The sequence below is a fragment of the Camponotus vicinus genome, unplaced genomic scaffold, assembly GCF_025532165.1.
Source record: "Camponotus vicinus isolate PSW18456_S1 unplaced genomic scaffold, iyCamVici1.0 SCAF_13, whole genome shotgun sequence".
NCBI classification, from domain to species: domain Eukaryota; kingdom Metazoa; phylum Arthropoda; class Insecta; order Hymenoptera; family Formicidae; genus Camponotus; species Camponotus vicinus.
Genome location: NW_028141949.1, coordinates 5944746 through 5965768, shown reverse-complemented (window position 1 = coordinate 5965768; position 21023 = coordinate 5944746). Strand labels below are relative to the sequence as shown.

Here is a 21023-nt window from a genome sequence, read left to right as displayed (position 1 = left end):
AAACAATCGATTCAATGGCGGAGGCCATATGTGATTACACAGTTCGTTTTGCAAACCGTAGGAGCCCGTTAATTGCGCACAATGTTGGCGCGCGAGGAAAACAATTTCGCGGCCAAATCAATGAAGTGAACGTGGTGCTATTGCCGTAATGTTGCTTATTGTGCGAATCAGGAGCAACCATTTGTCAATAAACTCCATCGTGATTTACCCGAGAATCGCTATCTTTCGTGCCAGGCACGCCTCATGAATAATCGAAGCTATTTCAGATTAATAGAAAGCTATTCCGGACTAATAGATTCATTTTCTCTAGCATTGGCCATTGCATGAAGGTCAATAATTAATAATCATATAACGAAAGTCAATAATTCGATAAAACTATTTATATTGAACAAAGAATTTGCAAGAGCACGCGTTATTGGAACGTTAATCGCGTTTACGCAAGCCACAGGGGACGGAATACGTCAAGCTTCGCTGTTTATGCATTTTTCTTTAAACAGAACTCTTGTGTTAATACATGCTTTTCAATTTTTGCAAAATTATGAAATTATTATTAAATATCGATGAAAGAGATCCAAAATTATTTTATTTCAATATGATTATGTATTTTTCTTAATTATTTATATATTTTCTTCGTTTTGATTTGGTAAAATGCATGTTTTATTAATACAATATTTTATGTAAATAAATATTAAATATATTTAATTAAAAGGTCTCATATAGTTTAACGTGTACATATCATTTATGTATATTCAATTAAATTAATATCTTCCAATTTAAAATTAATAGATGTTATATATATAGTTGCTTTTAAAATTAGTTTATAAAATATAGCGATAATAATAAACACGATTTTCTTGATACGAGCAATAATATTATACGGAAAATTTTTCATGTCGATATTATGCTGCATAACGGTACCATATGCATTTCGAAAGTTATTTGTTTATCACGCAGGCTATCGATTGCGCCTGCGATTTGACTCATGTCATTTGACAAGCAAGATATTACACCTCTATTTAGCTGTCCAGAATTGTTCTGATTTAGATCGGTCATTATGCAATCAATATTTCACATTCGTTCGTATTAATGTATTCTTTTGAAATCCGAGTTATATTTTTGATGATTTCTGAAATGTAAAAGCTATTTTCAGATTCAATCATTTACGATTCAAAAAAGGCAAAATTGAAAAGGTTATTTCATTCATATTGCTAATCATATTGCTCATTAAATTTTTTTATAGAAGAATCAAAGCATTTTATAAATGCATTATCAGTATCAAGACTTATTGTTAGATGTATATTAGTCCTCTTGGTTTGCAATTTTTCATGGTATTTGCAATGTAATCCGCGCCATTTTCAAGATAAATGCTTTATATGGGTCTAAATCATCTTAAATATGTAGCGGTGCTCTCCTAGATTAATTCGTGATGTTCTGGAAGAGAATTAATGAGCAACCTTCAATCTATGTAACATGGAAAAGGAGATAGATGGCTTAAATTTTATGGGTTCTGCGTATTAGTACTCATTCGGTATCATTGATTACATAGTATATCGATAACACTTTCTATCAAAAGCTATCGATAGTTATATCCTTAGTATATCAGACAAAAAAAGATTTTTTCCTGTGGCTAATTTAAAAAAAAAATTTATTAAAAAATAAAGATAATCTTATTCTTTAATTCGTGTGAGATTTCGAAACATCATCATTTTTCGAGACTTGATGTATTTAAACGTTTTGGAAGAAACCACATTCCATTATCATAGTTTTTAAATTTTGGCACATTTGTTTTTCAATTTTGTGAAAATTTAAAAAACTTTAAAAAGTAAGTGGGAAAGGACTTTCCACCAATGCAAGCGAATGTGTCGGAAACTTGTCTAAACTGTCACGCACCATTCGCCGATACGGCCTTGAGCCTCGTGTCACCTCGTCCTCGACGACGTACATTTTCGACTGCGCCTCGATCTATAAAAGCAATCGAGGTACAGTCGAAAATGTACGTCGTTGAGAAATGTTGCTGTAAAAGCACAACTTATATCGAGACATCGAAACGCTTTTACGACATTGGCAAGCGATTATGTATATTAAAAGAAAAAAAATTGAATACAAAAAATAAAACAATAATTAGTAATTATGATAATGGCATTATCAAACGATATTATAGTATTATCAAACGATTAGTCATTTATTTTTGATTCCGCATATAGATTTTATTGTTTTATATGTATAAGAAACAAAGCATTATTATACTCTACTATTTTCTTATTATTTATTACTACATTGAAATTCGTGTTAACTTGAAGAAAAATTAATTACAAATATATTGAACAACGGCCTCTTATTAGCCTATTTTTTGTTTGATGTATTTGTATACTTTATCAATTTCTCTATAACTAATTACAAGTTGATCAAAGAAACCGTCATTAAAATTTTATTCGCATTCGTCGAGGGACATTTGTCCTAGATTGGAATTTAAGAAGGGTTGAAAGATCGATCAATGTCCGAACTACATAGTACGTTGCTGCAAATTAGTCAGCTTGAGAGAATGTGATTGCATACTTTTGTTACCAAATAATAAGATTAAGTCTGATCTCGATTGGCAAAGTTTTCTGGGTTACGGAAAGGCCACGTGGAAACTTGCTTCCCCCCTCCGTTTTTGCTTGCACACATCGTCGGTCATGGTCAGGAAGGGGCGGTATCAAAGGGTAGGGTCATCTGCTTTTTCGATCTGATCTCTCTATGCGCACCAAGGCTTCCTCTCATGAGGACATGTACTATTTAGTAACGGCAGGTTACTCTATAAGACAACTTTTATGAGTTTCGTATTGATCTCGCCACCACGCCTTCGTCCTTTCTCGACACGTGTAACGAGATTATCAAAAATTGCAGAAAAAATTGCAAATGCGTTTGAAAAGAGAGACTATTTGATGAAGGAAGCATAATTTTGCATGAAAAATATAATTATTCATAAAAGTTATTATATTATTACTTTATCTCATATTTATTTGCACGACATTTCTGTAAATAAATAAGGATGAAGCATCTATCATCACATTGAATTTTAATGCAATAAATTTCGGTATTTAAACAAATCGGGAATGATCGCGTAAAATAAATACATTTTTCTAAAAAAAAGTGCAATCATTTTGGAATAATATGTTCTTTCTAAATGATATGCATCTTATTTTTAGTTTCTTAAATAATATTTATATAATTATTGTACAAGCAGGTTTCTTATTTATTTTACACAAGATCTTCCCAGGAACAGTGATATATATATGAATAGCTTAAGAAATTTATTCTCAAAAGATTGTGGCGCTATTTTTGGCACGTTATATAATTCATTGAGTATTGAAAGCACGTTTCCCCGAAAAATAAGGGAATGATCAATTTCTTCACGTGTTACGTAACAACATCCATAAGTGGTCGTAAGATAGAAACTTCCTCGTTGGAGAAAGGAAATTCAAATCGATGCCTTCTAAAGAATCTCATAAAAACCTCATTGTTCGCGATACGATATCTCTTTGCAAGAATTACACACGTTGAGGTGTATCTGCTGTACTGCTCAGAATGTTAAAATTCAATTGTATTTCAAGAGATTTCTCCCGTGCACTTTAGACATGGCATAAAATAATGCATTCAAAAATTATGAAGTCGATGATGAGAGCATGATTAATATTGACAATCGTGTGGTGTGTGACGTGATAATACTTAATTTTCTCTACAATCAATGTTTAAATATTTTTTAGTTATCATGACATATAAATATAGATTCTGAAAATAATCTGAAATTAATTATAATATGTGAGCTCTTTTTAAAAAAACTCGAATCACCAATTATGCAATCTTGTGTCTCTTGTCCGCCGCCCGTGAAAAAAAAAAAAAACATATTCGTTACGTAACGCGAGCAACGCGCTGGCAAAAGCAGCAAAGAAGGTTCTCGTCTTCGTACACTCGTATTAAGGAGGAACGACACACTTTCATAGGAAGTGAGGAAGAGAAGAGCCTTTGCTTTACGAATCGGGGCAATAGCGGTCGCACGCTCGGGTAGGCCGTGCGACGTATCGCGTTTCTAGTTGCGTGAATGCAACAAGGCAAAATGCGATTCTTGCTCGAGTCGAGAGAGATAAAACGGCGACGGGTAGAGGTAGAGCTTGAGCCGAGCCGAGTCGAGCGGAGCTCCCGATCAGCTGGGAGACGAGCGACGTTGCCGTCTCGTGGGCGCATGACCCCCGGCTATTGCGCTGAACGAATCCGCAGATCAATAGTAAGCCAATCCGGCAACGTCGCAACTACCGTCGGCTCTTTATTTAAACGTGCCGGTTGCTCGGCGTGCCGACCGCTTCCCTCGGTTTCTTTTCTCTCTCTCTCTCTCTCTCTCTGTCTCCCCCCCCTTGCACTCTCCTCGTTCGTCTTTTCCCTGATCTCTCTCGTCCTGCTTCTTCGTTCTTCCCCTAACATTCTCAGTATCGTTCTTCGCCTTCCCCTTCGGCATTTTACCGATCAGACTGACATTTCGAAAGGTTCAGTTTTGATTAAATGTATGGATGTAGTAAAATCTTGTGTCTGTGAAAAGGTTCACAACTGTAAAATAAGTTACTTTCTCTAGCTATTGTATTCGTGGCTATAAATACTTGGTGTTGGATATATAAACGTGCACTCAGGAAATCAGGGACGTAGATACTTGCTACAGCCATTGCACCTGAGTGTTACTTAAATGAATTATCATAGATCGTTGTTGCATTATGTCGTGGTAGTTAAATTAATGATAAAATATTTATGAAATTACATCAATCTATTTAAAGATATCGATAATCTGATGTGTGCGTGTGTATTTATTACTAATTGCGTCGTATTACTATGTGTCGTTATGAAATATCAATTTCAAAATGTAAGGTAAATGGCTATAACTTCGTCAGCGGATATAATTTCATCGGAACTTCTTAAAATTAAATAAATTAAGCAATCTCGCATTTATTTAATTTTAAGAAGGCCTGACGAAATTATATCCGCTGACGAAGTTATAGCCATTTACCTTATACTCTTATAAAGTTGATAAAGCCAATGAAAGAATGCAACTACATTTTTTTAACTACATACGTCTTTTTTGCATATATTACTTGTATATTATTTTCTCAGAAATTGAATATATTCTACAGATAATATGTTTTCTCAATTCATCGCTAAATCGGGAATGGAAAGCACATGTGGGCGATTACTTCGACATTGAATTCCGATAAAGGCAACGTTCGTTTTGCTTACTCAAGATCCGATTGTTTACCTAGCTTTGATTGGTCGATGATAAAGTAGCATCGCATGAAGGATTCCATCTGTAGGAAGGTGAAAACAAGAAAGTCTTTTAGATTATACATTATACTTTCACGTGTGCGATTGCTTTCGTTTTCTTCATCTCTCAACGATAAAGATACAAACTTGCTATAGGCAAGTCGACCTCGACAAATTCGGCTTCTTAATTTACCTATCTACAGATTAATCCATTACTTATTCTGTCAAGGAAAAAAGAGATCCTATCACAATTCGCTAATACTCTTACAAGGGGAGTGCACGACGTGCCCCTCACCGATTCAAACGAGGATTTTTTTATGTGTAGTACCTAATTAGAAACAAGTTCTGTTAAAGCGAGAGAACGCGCTTCTCAAGCATTCGTCTGAAAAAAAATGTTGAAGATTTGCCAGCATTTCTTAAGACGTTGCGATGAAGCATTATCGAAGTGCCCCGGTGGCTCGGTTGGTAGCGTTCTTCTTTTGTAACCGCGAGATCCCTGGATCGAATCTCGCCGTGTGTAACTATTTTTTTTCTTTTATTTTTGTGTAATTTATTTTTTTTTGTTCCTAGGAATATTTTATAACATTAATAAATAAATATTACAGTTTTTTTAATGATTGACATTTAATTTTTAACATTTTGTTCCATATATTAAAAGAAAATTCGAATGCTTTCTGTCAAAAATATAATATAAGGAAATGTTTAATATTATACGAGAAATATATTACTACTAATAAAATAAATAAGTAAATAACAATTATCAATAATAACGCGGATATTTTGGTAATATTTTTAATTATTTTATTTTACAATTAATAAAGATATTTTAAATTTTCTAGCTCTAGAAATAAGAATATTTCTTAAAAGTTTTATACGTTAGAGCTATATTTTTATTATTTTGCTCGGTCTCGGATCACTTTTCGTATACCTGACCTTGAGCAACAATAGCTACGAGTTTCGACTTTCCCCATAGGGGATCAGCTGTTTTGTTGAAGTAAGAGAAGGGAGGGTCGTACATGAGGAAACAGGCAAAGTGTCGGTTTTTAAAATAGTCGACCGTTAGTGCCGACAGTACCGTGAAAATTTCGAAGATGGAATCAACATCTGATTCTTCGATAAAAAGCAATGAAACAAAAGAAGAACGCTACCAACCGAGCCACCGGGGCGCTTCCATAATGCTTCATCGCAACGTCTTAAGAAATGCTGGCAAATCTTCAACACTTTTTTTCAGACGAATGCTTGAGAAGCGCGTTCTCACGCTTTAACAGAACTTGTTTCTAATTAGGTACTACACATAAAAAAATCCCCGTTTGAATCGGTGAGGGGCACGTCGTGCACTCCCCTTGTTAGTAGAGTTCTTCAAAAAAAAAATCCCAAGATATTAAAATAAATTGTCGTATAATTTTATTTTCCGTGAATCAAACTGACTCGTTCCACCTACAAGCATTCGCATTGTGAATTTAAATATAATCGGGTATGTTTACATTACAAATTTCTTTCAGTCAGTTTATAAAAATATTATTATATTGGGTTGACAACTAAATAATTGCGGATTTCATTGATAGATAGTGTTAGTTGAATTTTGGATATGTTCACGTATTTCAAATGTCAAACTCATATTGTTGTTTGACAGTTCGTATTCCAATTAACATTCTGTGAGAAAATTTTGTTGATCGGTTGTGTAGTTTTTATTTGGCATCGGTTGAAAAATGGAAAAGCAAAACGAACACTTTCGACATATTTTGCTTTTTTACTTTTGCAAAGGAAAAAGCGCATCGAAAGCTCACAAAAAGTTATGTGCTGTGTATGGTGACGAAGCCTTAAAAGAACGGCAGTATCAAAATTGGTTTCATCAAAAGAAGGTCATGTTGTCAGTTTGATGGGATTACAAAGGAATTGTCTACTTTGAGATTTTACTATGCAACCTGACGATCAATTCAGATGTGTACATTGAACAATTAACCAAACTGAACAATGCAATTCAAGAAAAGCGATCAGAATTAATCAATAGAAAAGGCGTCGTCTTCCATCACAACAACGCCAGACCCCACATATCTTTGGCGACCCGCCTAAAATTGAGAGAGCTTGGGTGGGAAATTTTGATGCATCCACCGTATAGTCCTGATCTTGCACCATCGGATTACCATTTGTTTCAGGCTTTACAAAACTTTTTGAATATGAATAGTAAAAATTTCAATAATGATGATGATGTCAAGTCGCACTTAGTTCAGTTTTTTTCCGATAAAAACCAAAAATTTTATGAACGTGGAATTATAATGCTGCCTGAAAGATGGCAAGAGGTCATTGATAAAAATGGACAATACATTATTAACTAAAATTATCTTGTTCCATGAAAAAAATCGTCTTTTGTTTTGTTAAAAAAAACCGCAATTACTTAGTTGCCAACCCAATATAATGATACATTTGTTTTTATTATGTAAAATATTTAAAAATACTACATTTATCGTTTCAACTATTTTTTACAAAGCATCAATTACACAATCTCTATTTTCTGTATTTTTTTTCCATGAAATTTTACATATTTATTGTGAAATTATTTTAAAATTGTTCATTTTTTTAGTTACGAAAATTTTTACGTAATTTAATTCGTTTGTGAACATATCTCACGGCAATAAAACTCTCGTCAATTGAATAGCCAACGACCGTTAATTCCGTCGAGTATTTCATCCTCTGGTAACTTTATCGTTTTTGTCTGTAAGGCTGTTAGTGCCGAGCCTTTGAAGCGGTTTACAAGCGGCTTGCTAATTATTCCGCTGTTTAATGTACTTTGCCGTTTTTTCCTTCTTTTTGTCTATCGGGCGCATTCTTGTCAAAGTTGATATTAGCAGTTGAATAACATTCTTTCCGGACAAATTTCGGACGTCTTTGCAGAGTCCATGTGCTATCGGAGAAAGCCAAAAAAAAATGTGCTCTTTGCGTGACAATCGACACTTTTGTACTGACGAGACAATAGAGAAAAGACGGACCATATCTCAATGTACATAAGAAATTCATCCCTCACAACTGTCAGCTTTCACGAAATTTGATGTGACCTGTACGCGCATGACGGAATAATATTTAATTAACTAAATGGATCCATGTACGCGCGTGTGCGTTCAATTCGTATCTTTTCCCGTCAATCAAAACTGCACCACGCACTGAATGGAACAATTTGATTAATGGTGGATCAATCTATATCTATATATCTATATATCTATATCTATATATATGTAGAGACATAAATTTAATTTTGATAGGACTCTAGATTCTTGCGAAATGAACATCGAGGCAATTCACTGCAGAATTTAATTTTTCAAGTTGTTCTTTTATGTATAAGGATTGTTTGTTAGTAATATCAAGAGATGCACTTTTAATAAATAAATTTATCCACTTTTTTAAAACCCTTTTATCTAAAATATTAATCACAATATTTGTCTATTTAACATCATATTTTGATTTCATAGTCTTTACAATTGTGGTTATTCTGCTTTCATTTGAAATATATGAATATCTCACAATTGCGATATCTCGGCAAGCTATATCAATTAAGCCGAAAAGGAAAGGATTATTTATTAATCGAAGAGATTTCTTTTCTTTGTTTATTAAGAAAAGCTTAATTTTTAAATTTAATGTAAAAGTTTTTCGTACTAAATATAATTATAATATCTTATATTATCAGGACTTAATTAAATTGAAATGCATGATAACCACATATGTATCGAAATATTATAGATAAGATATGATATAAATATAAATATATATAAGATATAAAAATATCATATATAAGATATAAATCACAATAGCGCTATATATAGTGTTAAAATTTAAAGTATAATAACACATATTTGCTGCTTTTGATTACAATCAGCTTAATTCAACACACAATCGGAATATTTATCGAACTGAAGATCTTTTGTGATATGTGAGAAGAAAGAAATAGCGTAATCTTTTATGCATAATATGCTGGAAATTGGATATGAGTGAATAAGGCGGCAATCTCATTGACAAATATTTTGTTTGATGAAGCGTTACATTGACAATTGCAGAGGTGCTGCAAGTGCATAATGGATACGATGCGGAAATGGCAAATTGTATTGTTCGCTCGTCGACCATTAATGTGGACACCAAACTGTCAGCCTCAATGTTAAGCATGCGCAATTGTTCACCTTCGCGTAGGTCATACATGCGTGGTGCAAATTTATAATATTTATATAAAGCGAGCCGAAATTTCATTAAGGAATGTATCTCCTTTCCCTAATCTATATTCAATGCACTTTGCATCTTAAATAACTCATTTAATAAATAAATATTTGAATCTAATAACTAAAGATTCTTGTACATTCGATGAATAAATAAATATATAATTTTTGCATATATATATTACTAAAATAAAAAAATATAATATAAAGCAAAGTAAAAGACAAAATCTTTAAGCAATTAAAAATGCACAGTAGGAGAGTAATGTACATAAAAATCCATTTATTTGTCATTAATGTTGTTATTCAATCAACGTAAAATATGGACATCGAGAAAGAAAATTCCATGAAAATTAAATCAATACGAAATATTTTGTGAAATATACATGAATAAATATACTAATAAATGTGCAATAGTTTTCATATCATTCAGTTTTTATAGATAGTAAATTTAATTTTCGAAATATAATTTTAAATATGTCTATAAAGTTTATTTAAAAAAAAGTTCATTTAAAACTACTATCTGTAATATTTTTTATGCGCTTCAGAATTTTATGAGTCTTTTAAAATAACAAATGTTGTATGTAACATACGATTAAGCGAGAGTCACAACGTGTTATCGTGACAAGAAATGCAAGGCGCGCACGTGTGTCGTATTTGTCCTGAAAACCATTGAATTTCCTCCATCATGGAAGTTGTACAAGTTGCCCAAGTTAGTTCAAGGCCATCGTATAATACACATTATCGCGATTTGTCGTGACCATCTCTTGTCTGTCAGTTCTTTTTATTTATTTGATTGCCAAGTCACCTGTGTGATGACACGCACTTGTTTTTTGTATGGCATTTTACGTTATCAGATTCGTCGTGGCATACATTTGCAAAGTTAATTTTCGCGAAATTTACGCAACGAGTATTATCTTGCGTAATCGCGTTCTAATCAGCACAATCTTTTTGATACGATTAGACGAATTATAATAATTTAAATAAACTTCAAAAAGATTAGGGAGATGTTTTTCTATATCACACATTTCTCTGATTCAATTTTTATATATGCTATATAATTTATTTTACTTTTATTATTATGATTTATTTTATTTTATCTTCAAAAAGTTATTTTATTTCTTTCTTTATCTATCTTCTTTATGATTCTTTGATGATTTTTTTCTTTATGACTTTTATCTTTATATTTTGATTTAATTATATATTTGATTAGCTAATCTTAACTTTTATGAATATTTAATAATATTTATATTGTCAATAAGAAAAAAGTAAGTTACAATTTTCTGTCGAGAAAGAGGATAGCTCAGGGTGTTAAATTTATTTGTTCAGCACGTAGAAATAATATGAAATCGAGAATTGGCTTTCTTTTTTCGTGAAGACTCTTAAAATAACGGGAATCCAATGTTATAAATTTCGATTCTTTTGTAAGTTCTTTTGTGTATTTCTCTTGTGTGATATTCCGTTTTCACCAAGTTAGACGAGTCTGTGTGTGTTTTCTGCTCATAAATCTCGCTTGAATTGACAATCGAAAATATTTGTCCTTTTGAAATATTTTTGAAAGTGTGTGATAAACATCATGTTGCCAAGCAATCGATAGATATTTTGTATCAAATGCTCGCCAAGATGTTAATGATTAAGCTTAATCATAAACTTTATCTCTCTGTTTCAATTAAATTTTACACATTTATATTGATACATATACAACGTGACTCAAATTATACGCTACGAATTTTAATATATTAATCATATTCTTGAATCAAAGTGAGAAATCAAATAATAATTTCATAGCAAAAATTGAATAACATGAATTTATTATGGTTTTAATTTTCAAGGAATAACTTTAAATGAACTTAAGTTTAAAATCGAAACTTTTTTTATATGAAATAATTCATTATCTTTGTTTAATTATAATTTAGAAATTGCTAAGAAGTGCATCTATATATCCTTATTAAGGAATTTTCAATTCTAAATTGATGTAAGAATCTATCATTAAAATTCGTTCGTTTCGAGACGCCCTGTATATTGTGTAGTCATGTATATCGTGTGGGTGGTAAAATATAGGAAGAGAACGCTCGATTGCTTTACGTTGTATGGTGGCATACGTCATACGGAGAAAAAGAAAAGGAGAAACAGTTCTTTGACCATTAATTGTTTAGCACGATTCCTACTTTGCTCCTTCAAAGCTCCTTCCACTTTCAACAACAATGGCGATAAACGATGAAGGTCGTGTCTCAAACAATTGTATGATAAATTTTAACGCAAACATTCTATTACATCTGTAAAATTTATTTAACTTTGTAAACTATTTAGCAATTAGGATATTTTAAAAGTGCAACATTTAGAAAATATTACTAGAAATATTAAAAGAGAAAGAGAGAGAGAGAGAGAGAGGGATTAATTAATAAAAAATTAAAATTACAATGAAATTATTAACGGATTAAATTATTATTGATGAGCTGGACATGAAATTACGTGTTATATTTAAATGTCGTATTTTTAAAATTGTTGCTGAATATTTATAAATTACACTTTACAATCATTTTATTTACAATCAAATGATTACATATTATTGGAAACGCCATTATAACATTCTCTTCGGAAAATTTCTAGAATCTTGTAAATATAGTTAGAGGAAGATTTCCTATGGGGATAATCGTCCACACAAGAAAAATAATCAAAAAAATAAGAAAACGGAAGTGCGTCATATGGGCCGAACGAGCGAACGTTGAACGTAACTTTAAGTAGACCATGACGGCGGGATGTTACTTTATAAAGCTGTTTTTCGACGAGAGAAAGGAATGGAAAAGTCAGATACAATATAAATATACGAAACAAACATGATTTCGAAAAACACATCTTTCTTTCTCGTTTTGCAAAATTTTTTCTTTATCGCGTCGTATTTAATTTAATCTAACATTTTATTGCGCGTATTACTGCAAGTCGTAAGCTTGCGAATTAACGCGACCTATTTTCCGTTTCGGTTGCGGTTTGTCGATACATATGTACTTGCGTCTTGTTTCTCTTTCTCTCTCTCGTAATAACATATGGCCGGATGAGATAAGGATTCGCAGATAGGACGCGCTGGTACCGTGTATACACAAGAATAAGTCGAGTCTCTTTATAACGTGTGTGTAATAAACGGTTTCTTATTCGATAATGTAATATATAAGTTTTATTGTGTATATAAAGAGAATAACGTATTTGACACGTAACATCAAGCTCTGTTTGACATTTGATAAGAATATTTAATATACACAGTGAGAGTTAAAGTAGAATATTTAAATATTTTAATTTTCTTTTTAAATACAAAGAAAATATGTAGGAATGTGTAAGAATATGTAAAAATCCAAATTAGACGGTTTCGAAGAAACACGGTGGACGTGATTTACCTTAAAAAATATTCTTTTCAGGATCACTATGATATCTAAATGAACTTATTTTGTAGTGTAATATGAAACAATTATATATATTAAAAAATAATTTCAAATTGATAAGTCTACAATGAAACCTTTAAAGTTAAGATTGTTGGAATACTAGAAGCATGTTGCTACGTGAATATATTCCTTACTTATTTTCAATTTGAAAAGATATTCAAGTATTGTTTCCGCTGACTCAGCTCGTATAATTCACTTCGAGATAATATAAAGTTGAGCTCTCTTCTTTAGAATTAGAAGGTCGAGCCACAATATTGCTCGAATGTGAAAAACATATGCGAGATATATTTTTTAGCTATACCGATCGTCAATTTTAAAATAAACTACTACAAAAATGAGCGCAGTTGCGATTTCAAAAAAATTTCGAGAAAAACAAAGTTCGCCGATACATCTCGCGTCGATTTCGAGGAAAGTCCAACGTTATCGCGATAGCCATCAGCCACGTGACGAAATAAATTCGACGTAATACGACGAATCGCGCAATTTTGTCATCGACCTCGTTCTCGATGAAAAGTCTCGGAAATCACCTACGCAGGTAAAGCCGCGCCCTGATAGTTTACCGCCTCGCGAGAAAATTCCGAGGCTCGCGTTCGAGCGATGTAACGTGGAAACGTAAAATGGCCAACGGTCGTTCGTAATTTTCGTGATCGAGATAAAGGGGAAGAGAATATCGCCAGGTTTCTCCATTTTCAATCGTCATACGCGTCTCGCTCACTTATCGTTGAAAGAGAAAAGTCCCGGACGCGAGAACGAATCTATAACGGGTATTTGCGACCAACGTGGAGGAAACTTTTTTTTTTTTCGAGCAACAATGGCGTCGTTTGCTGATGTGGCCGGCGTCACCGAGAACGCTTCGGGACGAACGGAACGACGCAAATGGCGCTCGGCTCCTCGTGGTGCCGTCATCTGTCGGCGATAGTTAGTATTAATTGTGACTGTTTACTATATTATGTATCTCACGAGAGATGGTGCCACCATATTAAATTTAATTTCGTGGTAAAACATCTATATATTATGTGTAGAATATTAGGTGCTTTCCATTTACATCAAAACTCAGATAAATCTCACTTCTGTCTTTCTTTAACATGAATGTTGAAGAAAGACAGAAGTGAGATTTATCTGAGTTTTGATGTAAATGGAAAGCACCTATTATAATTTCTAATATTTATATATCTATAATTTATAATATTTATATATCTCCTGTGTATGACATTTCTTATATATACAAAAGTTTAATTATATATTATATACAATTATATATTATATACAATTATATATTATATATTATATGCCATAAATATTTATGAAATTATAATTAAATTGCAATTAAATACTATAAAGATATCTGTACAAATGATATTGAATTCAGCTTGCAATGTATTATATATATATATATATATATATAATACTGGAAAAAACGCTCTTTTATAATGCTTTTTGTAAATAAATATAAAAATTATTTTTCTATATTTTGACTATGGAAAGTTCAATAAAATGATTTTGTCTTTTATGTTTCTTTTGCAGTGTGCAGATTTTGTGAAGGCTGGAGCGGAGCAAGGTTTAACACCATCTGATGTTGTGCTGGCAGCTGACATTACCTTCTCCTGTGTAGCTGACCCACAAGCTGCCAAGGATGTAAGTATTTATAAAGTTCTACAACTCTTTAAGAATAATAATCCATCTTGTTCTCCGATAGTTTCTATTAAATTGAATAAAATTATCAAATTTATTAAATTTGTGTGTTAAATAAATGCTTTTTCCAGATGGTGTTTGGCAATTGCGGCGTATTGACAGAGATATCTCCTGACAAGAGCTATGTTGAAATGACCGGTATTGACGCGGAGACATCTCAGGATATTGCCGAAGCAATAAACGGCAAAGGTGGTCGTTATTTAGAGGCGCAAGTGCAAGGAAGCAAAACGCAAGCGCAAGAAGGTACCCTGGTGATCCTTGCAGCTGGAGATCGATCATTGTTTGATGAATGTCAATCTTGCTTCGAGGCTATGGGCAAGAATAGCTTCTATCTCGGTGAAGTCGGAAATGCTTCCAAAATGAATCTTGTGCTTCAATTAATGGCTGGTGTAACCCTGGCAGCTCTGGCTGAAAGTATGGCACTTGCAGATCGTGCCGGTCTCCAGCAGAAAGATGTTCTGGAAGTTTTAGAATTGACATCTTTAGCGTGTCCAGCGATTCTTGATAAGGGCAAAGGTAATATGGATTTGTCTAGATCACAATTATTTCATTTACGTTTGTATTCACCTTTAATTGCTCTAGTCTAATAATAATATGTACATTTCTAATAAATGTAGTAGAAATTCTAATTTAAATTATTTTAATATTTTTAAAGAAAAATTTTAATATTAATAATTTCAATTTTTTAATAATTTTAATGATTATATATATTATTTATCTCATGTTCTCTATCAAATTGACTAAAGGCTAATAAAATATGTTTATGAAACTTGCAATTAATGTTATTCTTAATATTTTGTTTTATAGCAATCATTGAGGGCGGTTTTCCTACCCAGCTACCATTGCAACATATGCAAAAAGACCTGAGATTATCTCTAGGTATGAGTGATCAATTGGAACAACCTTTACCGTTGGCTGCTGCGGCGAACGAGGTGTACAAGCATGCTAAGCGTCTCGGATATGGTGAACATGATGCTTCGGCCGTTTATATCAGGGCCAGGTTCTAACGCAACATAGGCTTCATGTTGTCATTGAGCTTCGCTATACCGTATTTATTGCGATACCTGACGTTATTTCCCGCCGCTAACTGAGGAAAAAAGAGAGAGGGTGAGAACAGTAATTGATACTTTAATAAGATACTCGACTTAGTATAGGTCGGCGATTTAGAAATACACACGTCGTTATATTTTGTGCGTATGTTTGCAAAATTTTAAAGAACGTGTTGAAAATTAAACAAAAAGAGCAGTGTATCACAGGAGATTTTTGTCAACGTGCGTTGAGAAGAAAAATGTTGCAAACATCTGTAAAATAATCTTAATATTCTAACTTACTATATATATGAGAATGATGATTTCAACACTAATTATAATAATACTCTTTTTCTTCTGGCATGTCATAGCGCAATAGTTTTTCGATTAAAGAAACATTTTTCTCCATCTGTAAATGAAGGAATAGCGTTGGTTTAACAATCGAGCTCCCCAGTCGCGTCTCGACTTCGATTATGCACGAGACGTCAGATCCAATTATTTCAATTTCAAGAGATTCGCGACGTGTCGAAGATATATGTGCCTTAGGATACCGATTAAAGGAAGGCGTTGAGCGAAATGCGGATTGCGTTTTGAAAGTCGCAATTGATAATGAACGACACATTGTATCAACGTGAGATTATCTTAACGATAGACAGACTGACAGACTACACTATGACGATGATAAGTAAAGCGTTGATGACAATAGTTGCAAGGAAGTTTAGAATCAACACATAAGTTTTATGTGATACAATTGTAAAGTTTAAATTGCGATTATATAATAATTTTGGCGATATCTTGCAATAGCCGCTAATCGGGACAATTGCATAATAGCAATAGGACTGATCTTTATTCGTATTCTCCATGAATTCTTCTTCATGATCCACACATTCTAGAAAGTAACGTTAAAAAATAACTTTTAACATATTTTATAGATGCACTTTTATTTTGTAGATCTCGAGTTTTTATCTTGCACTCTGTACAACGAACAGCTATTCGTTTATTAACGAATTCGAAGTTACAAACTGTTGTTAATTGGTTTATTAATTATTAACAACATTAGTAAGAAAAAAAAGAACCGATTTAACAAGCACAAATACAAATCTTTCTCTTATTGGTCATTTAAATTGAATTCTTTAATGAATTCTATGATTATACCTCAAAGTGATTCTTTCATAGGAAGTTTGATAGATGATAGTATGTTGTCACACGTAGTTTATCTTTAAATATTTCCAATATATCTCTAGAAAAAAATAATTACTTTATATAACGAATTTGATCATTTGCACTACACGTGTTAATACACAAATCTATTATATAATAAAATTATATTTTTAAATGTAATTCGTCAATACAAATATATTTTGAATGATTAAATATATAATAATAACAATATGAAAGTTTTTTTCTATTTGATTATAATATTAATTATTTCAGCCTCAAAAAGCTTATATATACGCTTTTGTATTAATATTTATATATAACAACTTTTAGTATATATTATTATAAACAATACAGTGTAATGCAAATGGCCAGATTTATTATTTGATTTATTACTAATTCATTAATAAGCGATTCGAGGAAATATTGCTAATGTTAAAAAGCTTCAGAGATAAAATCGTTTGATATTTTAAATAATATTCCCTTCCTTCTACAAATCTTATTTCTTCTATATTTCATTAAGATTTAAAATACTATTAATTGAATCATTTTGAGATATAATCACAAAATTCAAGAAAGAATTCTACTTAAATAAGAGAAAGATTTGTATTTGTGTTTGATAAATCGGCTCACGTTTACTAGTGTTGTTAGTAATTAACAAGCCAATTAACAACATTTTCTATCTTAATGAAATATAGAAGAAATAAGATTTGTAGAAAGAAGAGAATGTTATTTAAAATATTACACGATTTTGTCTCCGAATCCGAATTTTAACATCAGTAATATTTTTTCGCAAGTTTAGTTTTGAAAACAACAGAAATTCAAATTGTACACTTATAATATTTTGTACTTTATTCTATCATTCCACAATTAAAAAACTAAATCCAATCTCGTAGTCGAAATCAACTTGAATACAATGAAATTTGATTTGCTAATAAAAGATATATTAATGAATATTTGCGAATCACTTTCCCAAACCTTAATTTATTTAGTATACACGGGAGTTTATTTTCTTAAAAGCATCGCGTGTTCGACGCACATCGACTTCTCGGAATAGTCCTTACTATGATGAGGTATCCCATTCTTTCGTACGAGACGCACGATCTTCGCGAGGAGAGGATCCTTCTGATAACGAGAAAGGAAGTGAGTGAGTGGAGCCCTTCCGTTTTCCCAGGACGATCGTGCGATTCTCACGGGCGACACGCGACGAAGTCGAGAACGATCGGAGAGTCGCAAATTGGTTCGCGGAGGAGACCTATGGTCAAGAAAAACGTACGAATTTCCTCCGACCTTTTAATGTGAAAGAGGAGACACCGTCGACGTTTTAGGAAAACGTAAAAACAAGTGAGTCCTTCATATTGAAGTAAATTTGCGCCTCTTTTATCAATCGTTTTATTTTGTGTGAATTTTTTTCGTTTCCTAGGAAAAGAAGACTTTAGTGATCATTGATTTTTTAGAGAATTTAGAGGATGTAAAAATTAAAAATTGTTGAATATTTGATAATTATTGAAATTTCCTTCTAAATTGTTATTTATAGTCCTTTGTCATGTTTGGATAATGAAATTGTAAATTTTATGTTTAATTGTTAATTTATGCGATAATTATAGCTTTTTAAAAGGAAATATTTAGCAATCCTCTGAATGTTTTAAGGAAGATACTGAATAAGATAAGGAATGAAGAAACGTTCGCGCGCTCTTGGAAAAGAAACCTAAGCAAAGTTTTTCGTATAGATTATCCGTTTTCAGATTCGCATTTGAGTCTCACACATAAAATAATCCTCTAGATTATCTGCTTATTTGTCTGTAACAGATATTTCTCGAAGTCGAATGGAAAATCGTGTCGTACACTTGACAAGGTCTCAAATTTGTGCGTATGAGCATGTGCGGGAAATTACGTAGTGTATAGCTGAAATAAAAATGGCTTAGCGCCATATCAACGTACGACAACATGTAATTAGACACTTACACAATCACACAATCATATGTTTAAATAAATAACATTATAATGACAAAAAAATTGTATGAATATAAGCCGCAATTGGCGTGTGGGATGTATGTGTGGAGAGATAGCAAAAAGATATATTAATTATTCTACAGCATAAAAGAAAAATATATATACATATAATTAGTAAATATTAAGTTTAATAAAAGGAAAAAAAAAACAAACTGAAAATAATAATATGGGAGAAATTAGTATGAGTGAGAGTGAATGAATGAGAGTATACATCATGCGCGTTATGTCAGTAACAGACATTATATGTTTTGTCACGGATACAATGGTTTTTGAATAAATATCTATTTGAACTATGAATTTCATCTGCCCTGTCCCTGGATAAGAATTTGTTTACATCTATTTGAATTCTTTGAATTATTCAGTTTGTATCAAATATCGTTTTCCAGTCATTTTTAAGCCTTATTCCATTTCTTCTTCCCCTAGTAATTGATTCAATAAATATCATTGTCAATTAAGCGTGTCATTTTATAGATTACATTTGATAATATCTGCATTTTTTATTTTATATATATTTTAAATGATTATTTAAATTCTTTAGACACAAATTATATAAAAGAACATTATGTTTAAAATTTTACTATAATACTTCTTTCAGAAATATCTTTAATATATCCTGTTTTATATTTTTACCTTTTCCTTATTATCGATAATAATGAAAGAAAGTAGTTCATCGGTAAATTCACTTATATGTGTGTTTATAACTCAGAGAAATTCTTCATCATATCATACATTTATCTTTTTTGTTATTCATTATACCTCTTAAATAAATAATGAGTAAAATGTCTAAGCCGTTAAACTGAAATCTGAAACTATTTTTTGTGCGGATTTGTTTAATTTGCATATGTTATATATATATAACCAAAGTTAAGTCTTATATTCAAATAAAATGATAAAATTAATATGATGATGCATGCAATGAGAGAAGAAGTGAAACATTTAATATTGTTATTTACATTCAAATGTCCTTGTGATTTGAACTATTAAAAAAAAATTGAGTTTCAAGTCTATTAAACAATTTGATTATTCTATTCCGAATTGTACAAACTTGAAACTCAATAATTTATATTTCGAATTATATTAAATACTTTAATTGTATATTTATGTCTGAATCTTAGTTATATCAATTTTCAACTTTTTATAACTTGTAATGCATGTATATGACACATAGGACATCTTACAATTGGCATATTTTACTTGCATGTTTCAAATATTTATTAGAGATTAATCAAGATTTTTAATTTTAATTAATTTCTAGAATATATTATTAAAATATTCTATGACAATGTGATACATGTGTAATTTTAAAAAGGCATGAATGAGAATAGACTCCCAAAAGAACACAAAAGTCAAAATAATAATATTATTTGACATCATATTGATTAAAATATGATTTAAATTCAGTCAATATGACATCAAATTGACATTTGACTTTTGTTCCTTTCTTGGGCTAGAGTAAATAAGTAATCTTTGGTTAAAATTTAAATTTATAAATGCTAAATAATAATACATACAAATGAAATAAATCACAGCGAAACAAAATGTTTATTATTCTCGTTACGGATTATCGAAAGAATCAGAATATTAAAAATAGTACTAAAAATGTTCGTTATATTAATGCTTACAGTATTCTTGAAATCGTCTAATTTCTCGAGTATCCATATCAATATTTTTTTTCAATCTCGATACTTTTTTCCAACACAACCCTAACAACACACATGTCCAAAAGATGTCCAGAGGTCATCGAGAGGACATTCAGAGGACATAAAATATCCTTTGGCTGTCCTCTAGATATTCTATGGACGTCTTTTGGACACGTGTTGTTAGGGAATATAATTTCTCATATCGTGTTTGAAAAGAAATACACATCATCCATGTTTGATTAGTTTATCGAAAACGAAATTTTTCTCATATCTATTTACTTATCTATTAACCTCGAAGAAAGATATCTAAAATACTTTCTAATATCAGTGAATATCGATGACCATCTCTGTGTATTTGTAGCTCGATTTACATGCACGCACGCACGCGCACACGTACTCTCAATGTAAAGAGCGACAAACGCCGTGCGATAGCGTCGTATCTGTGCGCTGGACTAATGGTGGGGATGACAGCGAGGGAGGGGGGGAGCAGGCGTGACGTACGCGCCTGGTAGCGGAGCGGGGCGGGAAGGGAGGGGATACACTCGCTGCCGTCAGATGACACCTGTGGCTCGACCCCCA

At 31.9% G+C, this 21023-nt stretch overlaps 1 protein-coding gene and 1 long non-coding RNA gene across 5 annotated transcripts in view; one reads left to right on the top strand and one right to left on the bottom strand.

Annotated features, from left to right (window-relative positions):
* Ndf (Nucleosome-destabilizing factor) overlaps positions 1-19101 on the top strand; it is a 38601-nt gene extending 19500 nt beyond the window's left edge. For 2 of the 3 annotated variants that reach the window (XM_083086831.1, XM_083086830.1), the window contains exons 8-10: positions 14438-14548; positions 14677-15121; positions 15413-19101. In XM_083086831.1, coding sequence (XP_082942957.1) covers positions 14438-14548; positions 14677-15121; positions 15413-15612 — 756 coding nt within the window. In that variant the 3' untranslated portion in view covers positions 15613-19101. The remainder of the gene's footprint in view (positions 1-14437; positions 14549-14676; positions 15122-15412) is intronic. The other variant, XR_014436393.1, reaches the window with a different exon arrangement.
* Positions 14214-18235, bottom strand: LOC145964270 (uncharacterized). Of its 2 annotated transcripts, none has more exons than XR_014436395.1 (4): positions 17770-18235; positions 15937-16042; positions 15515-15692; positions 14214-15063 (listed from the first exon to the last, which is right to left on the bottom strand). It is a non-coding gene; the product is annotated as an uncharacterized LOC145964270 (long non-coding RNA). The 2 variants fall into 2 exon arrangements; XR_014436394.1 differs by having other exon boundaries at positions 17856-18233.
* Positions 19102-21023: the final 1922 nt, after the last annotated feature.